The sequence below is a fragment of the Typopeltis vanoorti genome, chromosome 1, assembly GCF_054136105.1.
Source record: "Typopeltis vanoorti isolate ZY-2024b chromosome 1, IOZ_Tvanoo_1.0, whole genome shotgun sequence".
Taxonomy (NCBI): Eukaryota; Metazoa; Arthropoda; class Arachnida; order Uropygi; family Thelyphonidae; genus Typopeltis; species Typopeltis vanoorti.
In genome coordinates, this window is record NC_143549.1 from 56,116,790 (window position 1) to 56,137,248 (window position 20,459).

General features: G+C 35.3%; 1 protein-coding gene across 1 annotated transcript; it reads left to right on the plus strand.

The window, feature by feature from the left end:
* The first annotated feature begins 604 nt into the window (after positions 1-604).
* Positions 605-17,070, plus strand: LOC150109992 (monocarboxylate transporter 9-like). The gene is made up of 4 exons (XM_090397532.1): positions 605-874; positions 3,827-3,970; positions 7,820-8,773; positions 12,759-17,070. Exons 1-4 carry the CDS (start codon positions 664-666, stop codon positions 12,887-12,889), a joined length of 1,440 nt encoding a protein of 479 aa, XP_090253658.1. The 5' UTR covers positions 605-663; the 3' UTR covers positions 12,890-17,070.
* Positions 17,071-20,459: the final 3,389 nt, after the last annotated feature.

Sequence of the window (20,459 nt, forward strand, 5' to 3'; positions counted from 1 at the left end):
TTCGCAGTTGCGTGGTTATTCCTGGTTTTTTTTCCCTAATAGCAAACCAATAAGAAAAAGCTTCTTTTGAGATTTTTTTTTGTTCTTTCTTTTACAGTTTGGAATAATTTGGTGTTCTAGAGATAGAAACAGTTTTCAAGTAATGATTCTGTATATTATTAGACGTTCTTTTGATTTTTTTAATTTAACGTTTTCGTTCGTTGCACTAATGTCCAAAGCAAGCGTTTAAAATGACTCGGAGGCCTCCGCTTAGGTTGCTCAGAACGTCTGGATATTAAGTTAGGATTACAGCTCACTCATAAGATATAAATATATTCTTATCTGCTTCTTATCAAACGGGTACATTTTCATAAACAGGGCGAAGATTATCACATTTCAAGAATTATGTCGTGAGACGTGTGTTATCTCTTGCCGTGCTCTGTAGCAGAGATGTTGGGCAATATCAATATACATAAAACAGCCTTATCACGATGCACAGTAATTACGTCACACATCAAACTATGGCAAAACATCAAGGACTTTTATCGGTGTACTGATCTTTGTATATTTAAACATGTTTAAATATTGAAACATTTTTATTTAAACACTAATTTAGAACTTTTGTCCCAAGATGGTACTAATACAGAGCATACGCAATTAAAGCGGATAATTTTCCATTTCAAAATGCCATCGAAAAGAGCTCGCCATAAGAGTCAGAAAATGGATGCGTCAAGCCTAATGTTAATAATAGCTTGTTTTTTCCTTATTTTCTTCTCTTTCGGATTACAGAAATGTGGTAGTGTTTTGTTTGTGGCTACTATGAGAAAGTTTGACCTGGACAGGGAATCTGCTGTTTGGCCATTTAGTCTTTATACTGCCATGTTCCAATTCATGGGTAAGTCTTTTCAGTTTTATTTTATTTTATGGTTTCTCCGTAATATTTAATATAGCAGCAATGCTTAGAATATGCTAACATGGTTGAGAACATTTCTTAAGACTGGAAAGAACAATATTCTATGTAAGGATTTGCAATTGAGTCATTTTTAAAACAATATACACCTTGCTGAAAGTTTTGTTTTCCTGGATTTAAACGGGGTGCAAAATTAGGATGGTCATTTTAGCATGTTTCGAAGTTAAACGAAGTGGTAATACTGTCGTGAAATGAATTTTCTGTAATTAAAGATTAAAATAATTTTTTTTATTCCTCAGTCAACATCCCACTAAAGATTCTATCCTTCCTACTTCTACCTCTCACTATAGACTCTAAAAGCAATCAATATTGCATCCCTCTCGGTTGTCTATTTTGAATAGGCACGATTCGTTTACTACCATAGTAGCTCTTCTCTATTCCGTTTCTTCGTCCCTATCTTTTGCAAATATATTTATCATTTAGGACCAAAAAGCTCTTTTATTCCACTGATCCTCATGTAATTCATGTATAGAAAAATGTGTTAGTCGCTGATTTTATTTTTCTATTAATCTCGTACATATTATTACTCTTTCTACTCTCGACTCTGTTCCGCGATATTCCAAACACATTCAGGTCACCCAAGTCATACTCTGTACATGAGACCAATTCTGCTACTACCCGCCTTGATAACGCTAGTTTTTTTGATTTCATCTCCAAATTTTATCTCCAGACGATTTTAACTGTGTGAAAAGAGCGTCATTTCACACAGTGTGAACAATGCTCTAAAATGAACTATGACTGCTATTACAATCTTCTTCTTAATTCTTCAAATATATATTCCACTAATATTTTATTCTGTACGCTTCGAGTAATTAAATCCCGATATGTTAAACTTCTCACTGCATCAGAGCTCAGTCGGTATCGACGATTCCGTTTGGTCGGAAGAAGGTCCGTCGAAGTTTCTTATCTATTGTTTTCCTATTCTTGTATTCCTCTTCAGCAATATCGCATAATGATTCCCACTTCATTCTTCTCCTACCTGGGAATCATAATAATAAAAGTTCCTACTTTTATTATTATGCATTCGAAACGGATTTAGAGACTACTTGATATATGATGCATGAACTTGCATTGTGAATGAAATCAGATGATATATAACATGCATTCTGAATGAACATGATACATAACATATGTTATAAATTAAAATACATGAAATATAACATACATTGTATATGAAAACGCATGACATATAGCATTCGAATTAAACTCAGTATAGTCAATACATGATTGTATTAACCTAAGTTATATTTCTTTATTAACCAGCTTAATCATTGTTTTATTTAGTTTTTATATATTGTACTATTTTTTAAAATCATTCTAGTCTTCGTATTCCACTTTTACTATTTGATTGGTTGACTGGAATTACAAGCGAAACACATACGGCTATCAGAACATTGTATTATGTTTTGGTGTGTGTGTTCCTCTGGCTGGTTTGCAATTTTGGGATACGAAGAATGCATAGTTTCGTTGAGGGAAAACTTGACACCGCAGTATGAAATTGGTTATTATTTGTTTTTTACTTAACTTACTGCATTATCATTGTATTGCAATGTTATTCTGAATAAACTTAAACCTTGATCATTTCACCAATGTTAATAGCCATGATGACATTTTTATATGTAATAAGTAAACAAAAAGAATATTTGAATCGGTATTATAGGAAAGTTTCCAAGCATTAGTCATTTGAAAATTAATGACCTAATTTATTTGAAAAAGAAAATTGCTGTTGTCGTATATTACTCTTTAATTGGAAGAGTCTAGAAGGCTTCAATTTGGTAACATAAAAGTAATATGTCTAAGGATATTAAAAGTATATTTTTCTTAAATTACAGAATATTTTGAAAATTAGAAGTATCCAAACTAACCACAATACAACTTTCATTAAAGGAATTGATTCGTATTTGGTCGTTAAAACTCAGTCGATTGTCTCATTGCCCTCCCACGATGAGTCCTTGGACTTCCTGGAGGTGTCAAGTAATAATAAAAATAATAACAGCGCTAATGAAAGAAGAATATGTGGAGCTGTTTTAAGAGTTCGTGTCTTTTAAGAGGTGCAATATCAAACAACTCTAATGACGAAGGTCTATTCTTATCGGATCATTGGTTGAATTAAAGTATTAAGTAACATATTTGGTTAAGAAATAATAATAATTTTTTAAATATCTTTACATTCAGTGCTTAACATTTTCTAAAATATATTATATGATATTTGATACGAAATACATTAGAGCACAAAAATGAAAATTTGTGATAAAATCGAAGTTTCACTCGATTCAAGATTCAATTCCATTGTCGAATATTCTATAAGTTACCACAGCCTACGCAAATATGGGATAATGGTGGCTTCGATAAAAGCAGTTTTAATCTTAAGTTGAGAGAGAGAGAGAGAGAGAGAGACTGAGAGATGTGTAACATTATTATTATTGCATGATACCTCCAATAGTCATAAAGTTAATGCACATGAGGGTCATTAAAACGCAAAAACTATAGATTAGTAGCCTCTGAAAAAAGCAGAAAGGCAAAGATGCGATATTAATCAGAATAACAGAACATATAGAATGACGTAAGAAATTTTACGTGATTCTATATGTGAAGATTTTATAGAATAATTTATAAAGAAAACTTTATTAATAAATTTTTAAAAAAATTATAAAGAAAAATTTATAAAGAACAAGGGGAAAAACATGAAGATAAATTTACATATTTACATTTTCAAGAAAAAATCTCATATTTGACTATGTCTTAAAATTCGTCACTGAGATAATGTAGAATTTACAATGTTATTTCACAACTGTCAATTACGGCTACTATATTGGTGTACTCTTAAAGAAACTTAAGCCTTTATTAATTCCTAATCACTATTTTGTTTTCTTTCAGGTGTACCTTCCGGAATGATGATACACAATTTTGGAACGCGTAAAATAGCAATTACAGGAAGCATATTTGCCATAACTGGATTAACGTTGTGTGTATTTGCAAATGACATTCAATGGCTAATATTACTGTATGGAGTTATTTTAGGTAAGATACATAATATTTATAATGTGTAATTTGTAACGTACGCGATTGCGTGCTGTGTGTGTGTGTGTGTGTGTGTGTGTGTGTGTGTGTGTGTGTGTGTGTGTGTGTGTGTGTGTGTGTGTGTGTGTGTGTGTGTGTGTGTGTGTGTGTGTGTGTGTGTGCTGTGGCAATGCATTCTGAGGATAATGCAAACGATGTCAAGGATAATATTCAAATAAATATAATAAAATAATTGTTTAGGATCCAAAATTATCTGAAAAAAAAAGGAACAAGATTATTTCAATTAAGTTAAAGGGAGATGATAAATCCCGTTTTATTTTATAGCCGGGTACGAAACTCGGATCGAAATCCATCGAATCCATAGAGTTTCATGCTGAAAAACTATCAGCGAGTCCAAGTGTAAGTGATCCCTTCGGTAGTACAACACTAGGGCAACTCTAAGCAAAGGTGGAGCAAGCACCGTCACTAACCTTAATATTCTCTCATAATGTAAAACCCAGCTCCTAAGAGATGTATAAATACTGTTTTACATTATGAGAAGAGGTCACTACCCAGACCGGTTTCAACCATTTTTGAGGTCTCATCAGTGAGTAGGTAGACCTGGAATATCAAGGTTTTAAGTGACGGAGCTTGCTCCATCTTTGCTTGGAGTTGTCCTGGTGTTGTACTACCCAAGTGATCACTTACACTTGGGCTCGCCGATAGTTTTTTCGACATGAAACTCTATGGATTCGATGGATTTCGGTCCGAGTTTCGTACCTGGGTATAAAATAAAAAAAGGATTTACCATCTCCCTTTAACTTAACTTATGTCGCCGGTAAAATAGTCTTTTGGCTTATTATACAGGATGTCCCAAAATTCGCGCAAGAAGTAATTTTGATAGAAAACACAGGTTTTTAATTAAAAATTGTAATTTCTTATTGATTCATAAAGTATATAGTATAGGGTTATGCATGGAAGAGCATATCGGGTAAATGGCCTCCACGGCTTTGCTGGCATATACGCACTCTTTTGTCGAAATTTTCCATGATCATTTTGCATAAATGTGGCTGAATTTCGTTGATACAGCGCTCAATTTCCTCCTTCAGGGCGTGAGTGGTCATGGGCTTGTTGGCATAAAGCTTAGACTTCAAAAAACGCCAAAGAAAAAAGTCCAACAGCGTTAAGTCACATGATCTGGGCGGCCAATTCTGATCACCAAAACGGGAAATTACACGACCAGGAAATGACTCATGCAGTAATTGAATTGTTACTCGGGCTGTATGGTATGTGGAACCGTCTTGTTGAAACCACATGTCGTCCACATCCATATCTTGCAATTTAGGCATAAAAAACTGGATTATCATGTCGCGATAGTGAGCACCATTAACTGTTATTGCCTTACCAGCCGCATTTTCGAAGAAGAATGGACCGATGATGCCTCTAGCTCAAAATTCGCACCAAACAGTGACACATTGTGGATGCATTTGTTTCTCAACAATCACTCGTGGATTTTTTGAACCCCAAATGCGACAATTTAACGAAGCCATCAAGATGAAAATGAGCCTCATCGCTGAAGATGATTTTGTTCGAAAAATAAGCATCCACTTGTTCTTGTTCCATAATCCATTCAACGAACTCTCTTCTCTGTGTGTGGTCAGTAGGCTTCAGTTCTTGAGTCAATTGAACTTTGAGCTGCTCGAAATGCCCAATTCAAGACCACGGTGCCGAATTGATGTTTCTGGACTCTCAGCAACACGCTTACGAGCTGCTTCGATGTTTTCTGTTGAACGACTTTTTGAAGGACGGCCAGAGTGTATAAGATCACTAATTGATCCAATTTCCTTGAATTTTTTAATTAATCTTTTTACAGTTGATGAAGTTAAATCACTATTCCGACCATATTTTGTACGAAAATTGCGTACTGTAGCTGCCAAACCTTCATTATTTTTAAAATATTGCTCAACAATGAAAATGCGTTGTTCTTTCGTGCAGCGCTCCATTTTTAATAACCCTGAACTGTCAGCTGTCACGTTGTCTTTTTTTTTCTCGTTGGCAACACTTTACCGCACAAATGGCACTAAATTTAAACCTTGCGTGAATTTTGGGACACCCTGTAGTAATAAGATTATTTCAATGTTTTAATGAATATATATTGTTTAATATAAGAAGTAATACTATCTGATAATTTTTAACTTTACTTTTTGATATAAGTATAAAATTTTGAAGAAATAAAAAGTCGAAACGTTTACATTTCTCTCTCTGTCTTTCTTTTCTTTTATTTATTTTTATTAATTATTTTTTTACGTTTAGACTAATTTAATATTATAATATAATGCTCTTTTTCTGGTCAAGAATCGAAGCAAACGATGCCTTCATTTTTATTCTATTTACAGAAGAAACATTTTATGCTTAAATCATCAGTTCAAATTGATTCACACAAGGCAATGGAAAGTGTAATCTTTTTCATTGCATATCGCACACTTAAATAATAAAAGTTTCAATCAAGTTATCTATAATTTTTGCAGACATTTATGGTTGATTTCATTCAAATTTCATTGAATATTTTATATGATTCACACAACGAAAGGCTGTAAATCTGTGTTGGGTCCACACCGAAAGGACTAAGGATATTTTGGTAATTTTATCAATTTTATAATTCTTAGTATATATTAAATATTTATGCAAGCCTTGTTCTATAGACCAAACATCGAAAACTTTCAAGCTATTATAAACATAAAATTTTCACATTTGACGTCCGTAGACGACGTTTGGCCACTGCCGTACCTTGGCAATGATGATGTCTTTTGCTAAAATAAGTGATAGGGTTGCAAATTCCCTTTCCACACAAAGTTTGTAGAACAATCACAAACATTCATGCCCACGGCGTGATTTGAACCCGAACACTTTTGTCGGGAGAACGGACACGCTAACCACTTGACCAACCAGTCCAGATTTCAAGTTATTTGAGTCATTTAAATAAGCACCGAGGTGGACTTGCTCTAATTTGTGATAATGTTTCTTCAGGATTAATTAGAATAGTATAACAAACAACTGCGTCTAGTCAACAGGAATTTTTTTTTTTTAAATTTGGAATATAATTTGCCTGTTTTTTTTTCTATTTGATTATTATGGCGCAAAGACATTAACCACGCTACTTGCCAGGACATGGATTTCCATTGATGCGAAGTGCATATTAAATTTATAATACCATTGACATTACATTGAAATTTGTGATAGTTACGAAGCTTTTGAGAGTGCGTATTTGATCTTTAATGGCCGGTAAGGTGGTTTTAAAGATCATACTGAGCCAGGACACAGTTCACAGGGGTACCACATATGGTAACTGGTTAATAGAATAATCACAAACATTCATGACCTTGGCGGGATTCGAACTCGTAGCCTCTTAGTTGGAGAGCAAGCATCTGTGCGACTGCCCCACAGTCTCCAAAAGTTAGGAGTAAAACAGCCTCTCCTACTCCATATCAGGAATAAAACGGGTTAGCAGATATTTCTTTAATGCATAGTTTACATTAACGTCATAGTTTTATTTTCTTCCGCTGTAATTACAAATAACAAAAGAGGTTCTTAAGGATGGTTTGAAAATTTTCACTAACCGTCAGGTTTAGTGAAATCAAGAAAAGTTGGAAAACAAGCAGGTCAGTTTTTCAAAATTGAAAATGTTCTTGACAATATGCAAATGTGTCGGATAATTTGTTCTCTGTTTTTACCTTCTTTCTTTCTTTCTGCATTTAAACAGTAGCTGTCCTTGTATATAATTAGTATTATCTGTCAATAAAACTTTTTAAAACTATACTACGTTTTTCAGTGTAATACAATATAAATATAAGTTCTGTTATTTGTTTTCAGGTTTTGGCATAGGATTATTAATGCCTGCAGTCCCTATCATCGTCTGCGAACACTTTTCTTCATTAAAATCTACCATTCTTGGTATAGTATACGTTGGTATGCCTGTAGGAGGTCTCGTTCTCCCAACCACTACTGAGAAAATCCTTGACATATATGGATTTGAGGGAACTTTCTTCATTCTTGGAGGACTTCTCATGAATACCATTCCTGCAAGTATGATTATTCCTCGTGTTCCATTTGCTGTCTGTGACAAACCAACCCCACGGCATCATGAAGACAATCATGAGGTAGAAGTAGGTGACCATTTCCTAATTTCTGGTCGCGAAACACAAGTGCAACATCAACTCACTAAGGTTTTGCCTGGCGTGGTACTTGCAGTTCCTTCGATTCAAGATTCACATAAATCTAAAGAAACGGAGATAGAAAAGAAGTCTGAAATAAAGAACGACCTGTTTAAGAAGTTCATTTCTCTAATCAGCACACTGCGCATAACGACCACTCTATTCGTATCGCCATTGTTCCTCATGATTGCACTAGCTCAAGCCAGCTTCTACTTTGTTATCAACAGTTATTATACGGTTATGGTGGACTTTGCCATGGACAGAAGATTGTCTGTTGATTTCGCCACTCACCTCATTCTCTTTTCGTGTGTTGCTTGCATCGTGGGCAGAATTAGCCTTGGTTGGGTGACTGATGCAGGATGCATTAGCAAGAAGAATTTTGTGATTCTTGGTATGGTGGCAGAGGGAATACTACTGATTTGTATGCCGTTAACAAGCTCATACATTTCTTTCGTTGTCGTCGTCGTAGGATGCGGAATAGTGGAAGGTGGTTGCGGTCATTTGTATCCAGTCCTTCTGCAAGAATACATGAGAAAAGAAATCTATGCTCTTTCAAATGGCCTTTCTGGCTTTTTTGTTGGATGCACAGCTATCATCGTTCCCTACCTCATAGGTAAGTTAGTTTTGTTCAAAACTCAAAAAATAGTTAAGCTTCTTAATCTCACAGAAATTTCCTTAAAATCTCATCCATTCGTTTATGCCTTTATGTGTAATGGCAAGAACAATATCTTTAGATGGTAGTTTGTAGAGAAACATTACATATTGGATATTTAGGTATTTTCCGGTATATTGTTTTTGTTAGAATAATAAACAATGTCCTTTAGGATGTGTGCCGTAGAACAGCTTTCTGTGCCCTTGTTGCATCATTTTTGGAATTCGTAATGAATTCCACCTGAAGAAAGACTATTTAGAGTGTGATTATTGAATCCGCTACAAAAACGTGTTCTAGGCGCCCGGTAAAGCTACTCTTTTCTTTGATTTTTTTTTTCTGTTTGCTAAATGGTTCTCTAGCTAGTCAATCTATGTTATTGAGAAGTAGGTTGCTTTTTTCTAGGAAAATTCTAGGTTTTATATCAGTGCACAGGGAGAAGAACTAAAAAACAAAACAAAACAACGAAAAAAAAGAGGTATTATTATGGAACGCCTCACTGAAGGCAAACGTTATCAGCTAATGAAATATAAGAAGAAAATAACACCAACCGGATCAGTTAGAAAGCTTACTAAATGTAAATCAGGAAACTAATACCAACAGACTGTAACTGTAAAAGCTTTACAAAAGTCTCAATAGCATAATGCAGAAACTTTAAAGTAGCACAAGAAACAGTTGCTACCTGTTACTTATTTTGAGGTAAGTAGTAGGACACAATATTAAGAGCAGCTGAATTTATTTCCACGGAGAGTCAGGTGCACAAAAGCCCTCCACAAATTTAATAGCGCAATAACGCAAATTAAATTTATCTCTCCACTAACTAACAGAGCGCTTTTAGGATTAGATTGGAACGTTGAATAAGCGATCGATCGATTTGATTCAGATAATTTAAACTTGTAAACTTATATTACACAACGGTAAAGCACTTTTGTAAAAGTGATACAAGGAGACAAAGCTGTGTTTTGATATCACTGAAGCCATTAGGTTATCCTGGCATCATGAAATAATTTTGTGTCCTCGTTTAAGTCACTGGTTGAATGTGGAATCGAGGGTACTCCCTGTAGCAAATAGCAAAAATGTGGATAGCAGTGTGCTGTAGATCAGAGATAAAAGGTCATTAATATATGGAATTGGATGATGAAATTTTTGGCACTGGTTGGCTCTTCTTGGCCACAGGTTATTGGCATTAGTGAGACATGCCTAACAGAAGATGATAGGACAGGATAGTGAAAATATGAGGCTATCTGGTGTGAAATTGAGGCTAGCAGAACAAAACATACAGTTGGGTGCTGCTATAGACCAGGGGATGAAAAAAAGGATGATGGAGTAGAATGCATAAGCAAATAGACTTAATGAGTGATCGCAAATAATTAGTATGGGGATTTCAACTATGGTAACATTGATTGGAACGAGGAGAGAAAACACATGAAAGGTGAGAAATGTATTTTATGCAGTTAGTAAGGGATAACCACCTGAGACAGCTTGTAAAGAAATATACTTTACAAAAGTGGTAAAAGTGGCTAAATCAGCCACGTTTACCACTTTTTTTTCCTTGGTTCGAGAGAGCTCGAACTAATAACTGCATCTGAGAATTTGACATAACGAATATGACCACATTGTCACCAATTGGTGAGACTGATCCTAAGGTCTTCACCTCGGAGGTGGATAAATGTGTGGAATTTTAAATTAAAACAGGGTATATGTGGAATTACCGGGCTGGTAAATATGACAAGCTTAGGAGACTGCACCATTAAGATTAAGCTGCAAAAATAAAACAATTGTGGAGGTAATTTAACGAGAAATGTGACCTGCAGGCACATGAACAGTATACAGCACACGCCAGGAAGGTAACTAGTGTGATAAGAAAAGCAAAAGCAGATTATGAAAAGAAATTAGCAACGCAAGCTAAAGAGAATTTCAAATAGTTCTTTCGATATGCTGTAAGTAAAAGAAAAAATGCATTCCGCAGAATGATTTTAAGGAAGGCCAATGGTAGGGAGGGTAACTCATCCTGTCGAAATTGTAGAATTCCTAAGCGAACACTTTGCTAGAGTATATCATCCAGGCTGTGATATTGCCGGAATGAGGGAACCAATGGTTTATACTGGAATTGAGGTGAAAGAAGTGGAGGTGAGTAGTATATTATAGACCCTTAATGTGAATATATCTGTAGGATTGGATATTATACTAGCTCGAGTCTTAAGTGAAGTGGCAAAGGAATTGTCATTGCCCTTGATTGTTTACGTCTCAGCTCCGGGTTAGTGCCTTGGGGTGGAAAGAGGGGAAAATATTTCCTTTGCATAAAGGAGGATCCAAGACTACTGTTGCAAATATCCTACCGATCAACATATCAGAAATCGTTGTCAAGGTATTGAAGAAATTAGTCAAGAGGAAAATATTGGGATAAATTGATAGAAATGGGATACTGAAAGGGGTGGCAGTTTAGTTTTGTGAAGGGGTATCATGCCTCAGTAACTTGCTCACATTTTATAATACAGTGACGGCTGAACTAGATAAGGGAAATGGGTTTACAGTGATACTGCTGGACTTTTCTAAGACATTTGATAGGATAGGACATGGAATTCTAATCAATAATCTGCAGCACATGGGGATGGATATAGGCTTGGTGAGATGGACAGGGGGTAGTTGATGGAGAGCTATCAGAGAGTAGTTTATTCAGGAATAGAGTCCAAAAGAAGGCGTGTGACAATTGGTGTGCTACAGGGTTCTGCTCTTGCACCACCGCTATTTAATTTGTTCATTAATGGATCTGAGAAGAACTATTCCTTTATTTACCGATGATGCAAAGTTGGATAGAGCAATAGTGAATACACATAATGTCAAATTTGTTCAGGCTGTTTGGATAGATTGACAGCTGGACTCAGGAGAATGGATGTCAGGCTTCATCTGGAATACAGTGAACTATATCCTGAAAAGCGCAAGGTTATGCATTTTCGGGTAAAAAGAATTGCAGCAGTACAAAACATTAGTGGAACTGTATTCCAAGAAACTGACGAAGACAGAGATTTGGGAATGTTGGTGGTTAGGAAGTTGATGTTTGTAGACACATAGCAGAAGATTCTAAATCTGCTCATGACATAACTTGGTTTCTGAAGAACACTTTGAAGAGCAGAGACAAGCAGGCTATTGTTCCTCTTTATCGAGTCATGATAAGAACCTATATTGACTATTGCGCCCAGATCTGGTCACAAGAGTTTCTTCTTGATAGGGAGGAGGTAGAGAGGATCCAGAGGCGAGTGACCAAGATGATAGCTGGTCAATGGAATGAACCTTACGAGTATAGGTTGAAGATCTCTGTGTTACAGAAATTAGTTGATAAGCGGAAAAGGGATGATAGGATTGAGACATTCAAATTACTTAGGGGTTTTACAATATTAATTCAGAGGAAATTTTTCAAAACAATTCTGGTTATGGGTGAATTAGGGGCCATCCATGGAAACTGAGCAAGTGTAGTTAGCAAGGGTGTTAGAACTAGATTTTTTACTTGGAGAGTGGCGAATGAGTGGAATAAGCTACCAGAGTTCGTTGTGGGTGCCACGACTGTGAATGAGTTCAAAGCTAAGTATGATAGATACTGTGCGAATGCCGAATAGTGTTCTTGATATGATGTTTAGGACCTTCCTCGATGAGTTTAAGGACTCCTTGGAGGTGCCCGTAATAATAATAATAATAATAATAATAATAATAATAATAATAATAATAATAATAATAATAATAATAATAATAATAATAATATAAGAGATAGAGGGAAGAGGATCGCACAGAGATCTCAGGTAGTTGTATTTTGGTGAAGCTAGAAGATAAAGGCGCGTCTGGCTAATCATTTGTTCCCAATTATCCTTCTTACTTTAGTAGTTTCTCATTAAAATATTCATAAATAAATATTTTCTATGCATTCCCTAATAATTTAATATTTTTCTTCTTCTAGGAGTTTTCCGGGATAAACTACTAAGTTACAACGGACTTTATTACACTCTTGGTGCAGTATGCATAACTGGATCCTTTCTAATGATAGCTGAACCGTTCTTTAAGAAACTTGAAGAAAGAACAACAACATAAACAGAGTCTTCGACAGTAGAATGTCAAAAGAAACCCGTTTAATTCGTCAATATGACGAGCTGCAGTATTGTTTCATCTTTTTGAAGAACGACATTCGAGTCTGAACGATTCGTTGTAAAATATCGTAACACGCTACTTTAGTAAGTTATTTTCAGAGTGTTTTAAAAGAATCCAAGGCATCATCTGGAATACATTGAACTACATCTTGATTGAAGAATTTCATCATTTATTTTTATAATATTTGCATGTATTTTATTTATATAGCTTCGATCAAAATCTATTAGAATCTACGAGTATGGGAAGCAGTTTTAAACTGTAGATTATTTTTCAATGACGTCATTCATCATCGTTACGGTGAGTGTCCAGAAGGTTCACCGAAAACAATTTATCGAAAGACAATTTAAAAAACGGTAATTTACCAAACGGAAACTATCGAAAGAAAAAAAAATAATCGAGAAACAGTTCCTCGAACAACATCTAATTGAAAAAGCAATTAATCAAAAGAAAATACATCGAAAAAAGCAATTAATCGAAAGGCAGTTCCTCGAAAAGCGCCTCCGTAGCTTAGTCGTTATAGACGAAGCATTGGTCGGAAAGACCTGGGTTCGATTCCTGTACTTAACGTGAGGAATTTTTATCTGGTCTCTTTCGACTATAGGTGAGTTATCCAGTCGCATACGGAGGGTTTTTTCCTCTCGTAACTCGGATTTTTCATCAGTCAAAGCAGGCAAACTAATCCTGTAAGGATAACCGCCTTATGTTTGTATTACGGCTAGGAAATCCAAGTATACTTGGAAGGTCATGGAAGCTTAAGTGCCTGCTAGAGCCAGTGATAGATAAATTCTTCTAAAACCAACAATTCACCAAACGATCCCAATCACAATTCTCTGAAACTACAAATCATCGAATGAACAGTTCATTGAAAAATGATTATAAGAAGTATAAAGTAAAGCGAAGTGAAGTGTATTTTTTCAAAAGAACTACAGTTTTTTTTTTTTGATTACCCTGCGCTACTGTTGAAGCTTCGGATGTTATTCCCGTATACACTGCATGGAAAGAGGTCAACGGAGACCACAGTGTGAGGAACATACAGCTATGCGCTCACTTTAATAAGATGTAGGACCTATCCCTGTGATGACTGTAGAAATGTTATGGCATTCTTTCTACAACGTACGATGGTGATCAATGGAAATTTTAGACCAATCTTCCTGTACAGATGTAATGAGATCCTTGAATGTTTTCGACCTGAGGCCCTTTGACCTCACTCACCTCTCAACTCCAGTTCATCCCACAGATATTCAATAGGGTTGATATAATTGTTGGAGGCCAGTCAAGTGTGAAGTCGTTCATATCCACAAACTACGCAGCTACGGCAGCAGCCTTATGACATGGCGCACTGTCATGCTGAAACAGACAATCGTCAATTCTGTAGAAACGTCACATAGCATTGCATTGTCCAGATATGGTCGAAATGTTCAGATACCTCTTGGAATGCAATGTTCGTGGCACAACAAACAGAGGTACGAGGCCAAACCAGGAATTAACAGGTCAGGCAGAACCATACCATCACACCACCACCTCCGAATTTCATTATTTGGGTTACACACTCTGGTAAAAGACATTCACCCGGCATCTGCCACACCCTTATCTAGTCATCTGCTCGGTAGAGGGTGTAGTATCATTGGTCGCGCCATAAGACAGGCTTTCAAATCTCCCACTTCCCATTATAAACGCTCTTTGCACCACTAAAGACGACTCTGCGTGTTGGTTGTGTAATGTAGAACTTGCATATTACGGTTCTACCATGGAAACCGATGTTCCGAGCCTCGGTTTTCTGTATTGTTTTGTGCAGATTCGTGTTCCAGTCAATGCTCGGAGCTTCGAGTTTAACGTGTCATCCGACGAATGGTGTTTTTATATATTATCTTTCGTATCACCCTACATTGAGATGGAAGCGTAAGGAGTCACCTTGACTCCCTACATTTCCATCTCAATATGATATTGTTTGTTGACATGGGATGGCCCAATTTGTTAACAATTTGTCGAACAGATAGGCCTGCATCATGACATCCTATCACAAAGTCTCTTTTAAATTCCATCAGTTTCCTTTAGCAACCATTTTATCCGGACACGGTTACACTGAATGAGCGCATCATATGAGCCTTGCGCAGCCATGCCGATGAGGGTATCTACTGACGTTTTCTCAAGTAGTGCATATGGTTACAAATGACAGTAATTTTTGAATAGTTTTGTTTGGTTTATTTCACTAATCTTGAACTGGAAATCCAAGATTGAAAACATGTGATAAACGTTCTTCATCTCATAGCAGGATTCGAACCAGGGTGTTTTCAAACGAAGGACTCTTCGGTACTAACTGAGCTACAGGGGCTCTCTATTGCTCATCACTCTTCTTAACATACGTAAGTGACACCAACACTCATTAAAAACGAAAACTTCCATCCTGGGTGGGTTAAATAATGATTTATCATTCCATGATATCCTCCTGCAATTCAATGCCTAACATCTCGTAGATGGATTTGAACTGTAAATAAATACTAAGCGAGTTAATTAAACATTTCTATACTTGGTAAGATTTAACGATTTTGCTTCTGATATGCAGCATTCTAGTTATCTCGACTTCATCAAACAAATTGCAGCCAATGAAGTAGCAATTAGAAAGATATGAACAATGAAAGAGGATTTGCTATTTGAACAATTATTTTTGTCGTTTGTGTTGTTTAACATTGAATAATATGTCAATATGCTTTGTTTAATAGATGCATCCTAGAACCAGAGACTAGGCAAACCATTATTTAATATTAAGTTAGATTCAACTGGAAGCGAGATTTTTCTTCTTTCGTTTAGTCCCATTTATGAATTATTTGCTTATTTTGACTAAAAAAAATAGCATCGTCAGATTTGCTGAGCATGGGAGAGTAAGAAGATTAATAGTCGCTATGAACCAAATAGGGTTAGGGTAAAGATGGGAAACGGGCAATGTTGGTCATGCTGAAAATCTGTAGATAGGAGAAGCTTGCAGCAGTCGTTTTCACTAAATTTGAATTGGTTTTCACTTCATATTTGAGAATAGCGCAGCTGCATGAATTGAGAAATTTCTTTCTCTCTCTCTCTCTCGGTCTCACTCTCTCAATCCATATCCTGAATTTAATGATGATTAATTCATTCGAATTAATTGAAATTGAAATTGCAACTGTGCGGAAATAGAAAAAGTCCATGTAATAACTCACTTGGGATTAAACGTTGATAGTAATTTAAACTGGTAAACTTACTCATATCGTAAATAAAGTAAGGAATATGTTAAACAGACTCGACTACCTAACTAAATTCTTAAATTTAAATATGTTAAAAATATTATATTCTGCCTGGATTCAAAGCACATTACAATATGGTATATTAAGTTAGGAGGAATCTATCGCGCTACTCTGAAACCTTTAGTTTCGACTCAGAATAACATAATTAAAATGTTAACTAGAAACAAATACAAGGATACTGCAATGTGTAATAAACACAACATATTAAACATATTATTCCTTAGACATTTATACATTTATAGGGTAATGCTATTAATTAAAAAACGATAACGAATGCGTAAATATCAAACAAGATGCTTTCCTTAGTAGACATAAAGGCCTAAAATATATAGTTCCTAAAGCATATAAAGAAGGAAAACAAAAATATTAAAAATATTCAGCATACTGCCTTTAGCAATAATAATTGAAACTAACCCAAACAAATAATACAGAATTCAAATGAAAAATGTTTATTTTCACACAAAAATGAGGAAGCTCGTTCTGGTCAAAATAACTGTATTTGATCTTGGTAAAACAAGATCCAGTTTCAGGTGTAATATGTAAAAAATTAAAATGCTATTTAACTACATTGTTATATTTTGTTCCTAATTAATGTTATGCAACTTTCTGTGAATATATTAGCATGTCTCCTGCGACTTTATTATGTTATTATAGTATAATAATATATAACATGTATATTATATGGATGTACATATGTGTATATAATGATAATGCATTACATAACTTTTTGTATCTTTATGCATATTATACGTAACCTGGACGAGATGTTGCTATAAGGTTACACATATATGACTGTTCGATATTTTGTACTTGAATATGAAGCTCACAATAAAAAATATCTATCTATCTTAAGAATACCAGCTTTTATTACATCCTATGGCCAAAGTAGGTTTCGTAAGAAATAAAAGTACTCGATGAGGGAGGACTGAGAATGGAAACTTAGAAGAACAGCATGCCTCAGAAAATGAGAGAACATAACTATTTCTAAATGGACAGAATAAAAGAACAGCAAAATTTGTTAGGATTACCCTTTAAGAAAAATGGAACCTAAATTAATAACATTACTTAACACACGATAAAGGTTTTCCTGGACTTCATTAATATATCGTTATATTAGCAAAGCATTGCTCCTCCTGTTTGGTTGAAGGAATAATATACGCAGGACATCACGCACCATTACAGGAACTGAAGTCAGAAAGAGAAAAAGAAAGAGGAATAAATTCACATTTTCGATGATATTAAGAAATAGAACGCACTTGGTGTATTTAATAGCAGAACAATGAAAAGCATTAAAAATGCAAACGAAAAGGATGGTTTGAAGGATTGTTTTTAATATTTAACTTTACAATCAGAGTTTGGCAAACATACCTTAATAAGAGTAGCCACTTGAGGGGAAAAATATGTTTTTCTCCCTTTTCGTTTAGCGAGACCTAAGAAATTTTGTAGCGCAATTTTGTTATTAAGTATGAATGTCTTGGAAATAATTGCAATAAGAAATTCAGTATTTATTTTTATAATCTTAATTTTAAACTTTTTGGGGACCGATGACATCCACTGACCCTTCCCTGCCATGCTGTGCGTTTCACTGACCTTATCCCCACTGAGATTCCACTCTCATTCCACTCTTATCGGGAATGAGGGTTAAGCTCATTCAAAGGTGGCTGATGTATGCAGTCGAAAGCTCTGGTATAAAGGTAAGAAAAATATCGCGAGAGTCATGAAATCAATTTAGTTTCTTCATTTTATTTGTCGTTAACTTGCCAGTATAACCTCGACAGTCTGTCGATATTCTAATACTAACAAAAGTTTTAAATCAGTTCTGATCATCAATATTTCAAATGACATATATTGTAATCCTCTTAAATTGTAAAAATTCTTTTTAACCTAGAAAAATGATTTAATAATTAAAATGTTGAAAACACTCACGCATATCACGCATCACACATTATGTAACCATTCATTCATTCATTGCTTGCTAATTCTGTTTCCAATTTCAAAACAAAACAAAAAAATAAAATAAAATAAAAAAATAGAAAATTTCTATATAAAAAATGATTTACACACACTCATATATATATATATATATACTATAAAATGATAAGCTGAAATTGGAAACGGATTTGACGTCGGCTTGAAACGAATGTACACTGTAACGTTTTTGTGTAAGGTTTTTGTGCAACGTTTTTTTTTTGTAACGTTTTTATGTAACGTTTTTGTGTAACTCTTTTGTCAAGTTATTTGAAACGTTTTGAAACTCAGGGGCAACCCTGAGTGTCGAGTCTTCAAAATTCGAGTCATCGGAATTCAAGGAGAACCGTCCTACCAGTCCGGAACACGCGGGATTGGGCGACGTAGGCTCCATTGGTTGGGGGGGGGGAAGGAGCCCCCTTTTGAAGACTCGACACTCAGGGTAGCCCCTGAGTGTCGAGTCTTCAAAAATTCGAGTCATCAGAATTCATGGAGAACCGGCCTACCATTCCGGAACACGGGGGGGTTGGGTGCCGTAGGTGTCAGGGGGCGGAGCTCCGTAGTATATATATATATATATATATATGTTTTGGAAAAACCTATGGGACAACCCTAAGAGGCACAATAACAAGGCAAAGTGGATTGAACAAATTACAAACGAATCTCAAGAACGATAAATGGACCAACTGAAAATAACAACTGAAATGGTTCAAAAGCAAGCTAAAAAAATAAAAAATTGGTCAACACCTGGGAAGGATGAATTACATGGCTACTGGTTGAAATATCTAACAGGCTTACACGAAAGACTTGCTAACCAATTTTATGATGTTTTAGAAGGAAAAAGCAAAGAAGAGTGGCTCAGAGCAGGGAAAACGTTTTTGATCATAAAGTATAAAGAAAAAGGTCCAAACCCAGAAAACCTCCCACCAATAACCTGCCTGCCAACAACTTTTAAGCTACTCACAGGCATACTAGCTGATGAAATATATAGCTATCTTAAAGCAAATTCTCTTCTCCCAATTGAACAAAAAGGTAACAGAAAAAATTCAAGAGGCACAAAAGACCAATTGCTAATTGATAAAATGATTCTCAAAAATTGCAAACGTAGAAAAACCAACCTTCATATGGCTTGGATAGATTATAAAAAAGCGTTTGATTTGGTGCCTCATAATTGGATTTTAAAATGCACAGAACCATTCGGTATTAGCGAAAACGTGCAAAAAGTTTTGCAATCCAGCATGAAAAACTGGAAAACAACGTTGGTTATAAATAGAGAAGAAATTGGAGAGGTAAACATAAAAAGGGGCATCTTTAAAGGAGACTCATTATCTCCTCTATTGTTTATATTGTCATTGATCCCCTTAACTAGAATTTTAAATAAAACTGTTCATGGTTATCAAACTGCGCTAAAGAGTGCACAGATATCTCACCTTTTATACATGGACGATCTGAAGTTGTATGCAAAATCAGAGAATGAACTCGGATCGTTGCTTAACACTGTGCACATATTCAAGGTATATCAATGGATTTTAGCTTAGACAAATGTGCAATTGCTGGAATAACAAGAGGAAAGTTTGAAGATATGAACGAAATCGAGCTGCTCAATTGTGAAATAATCAAGGCAATAAAATTCGAAGACAGCTACAAATATTTGGGAATTTTAGAAAATCACAAATTCTGCACAATAAGATCAAAGAAGGAACTAGAGTAGAATACATAAGACGATTAAGAAAACACCTTACGTCAATGCTTAATGCTGGGAATTTGATAAAAGCAATTAATATCTGGGTCATACCTGTTCTGAGATATTCAGCAGGCATTGTTGAATGGACCCAGCTAGAGATGGAAGATTTAGATCGAAAAACTCGAAAATTAATGACAATGCACCATGCCCTCAATCCTCGCAGTGACATTGATAAGCTATATCTATCACGCAAAAAAGGAGGTAGAGGATTATTACAAGTGAAGCAAGTTATTGAAGAAGAAAAAGGAAATTTAAATGATATCTGCAGCAAACAATGGAAAATATTCTAATTGAGGTAAGAAAAGAGGGTTTATTTAAACCCATGGAGACAAAATTGGAATACAAAACCAACCAATTAAAAGTGAGAACTGAAAGATGGAAAAATAAGGCATTGCATGGAAAATACCTTCACAGCATAGAGGACAGCGCTGACAGCAACTTGACCTGGCAATGGTTAAGAAATGGAGCACTAAAGAAAGAAACGGAATCGGTAATTTTTACAGCACAAGAACAGGTCATTAAAACC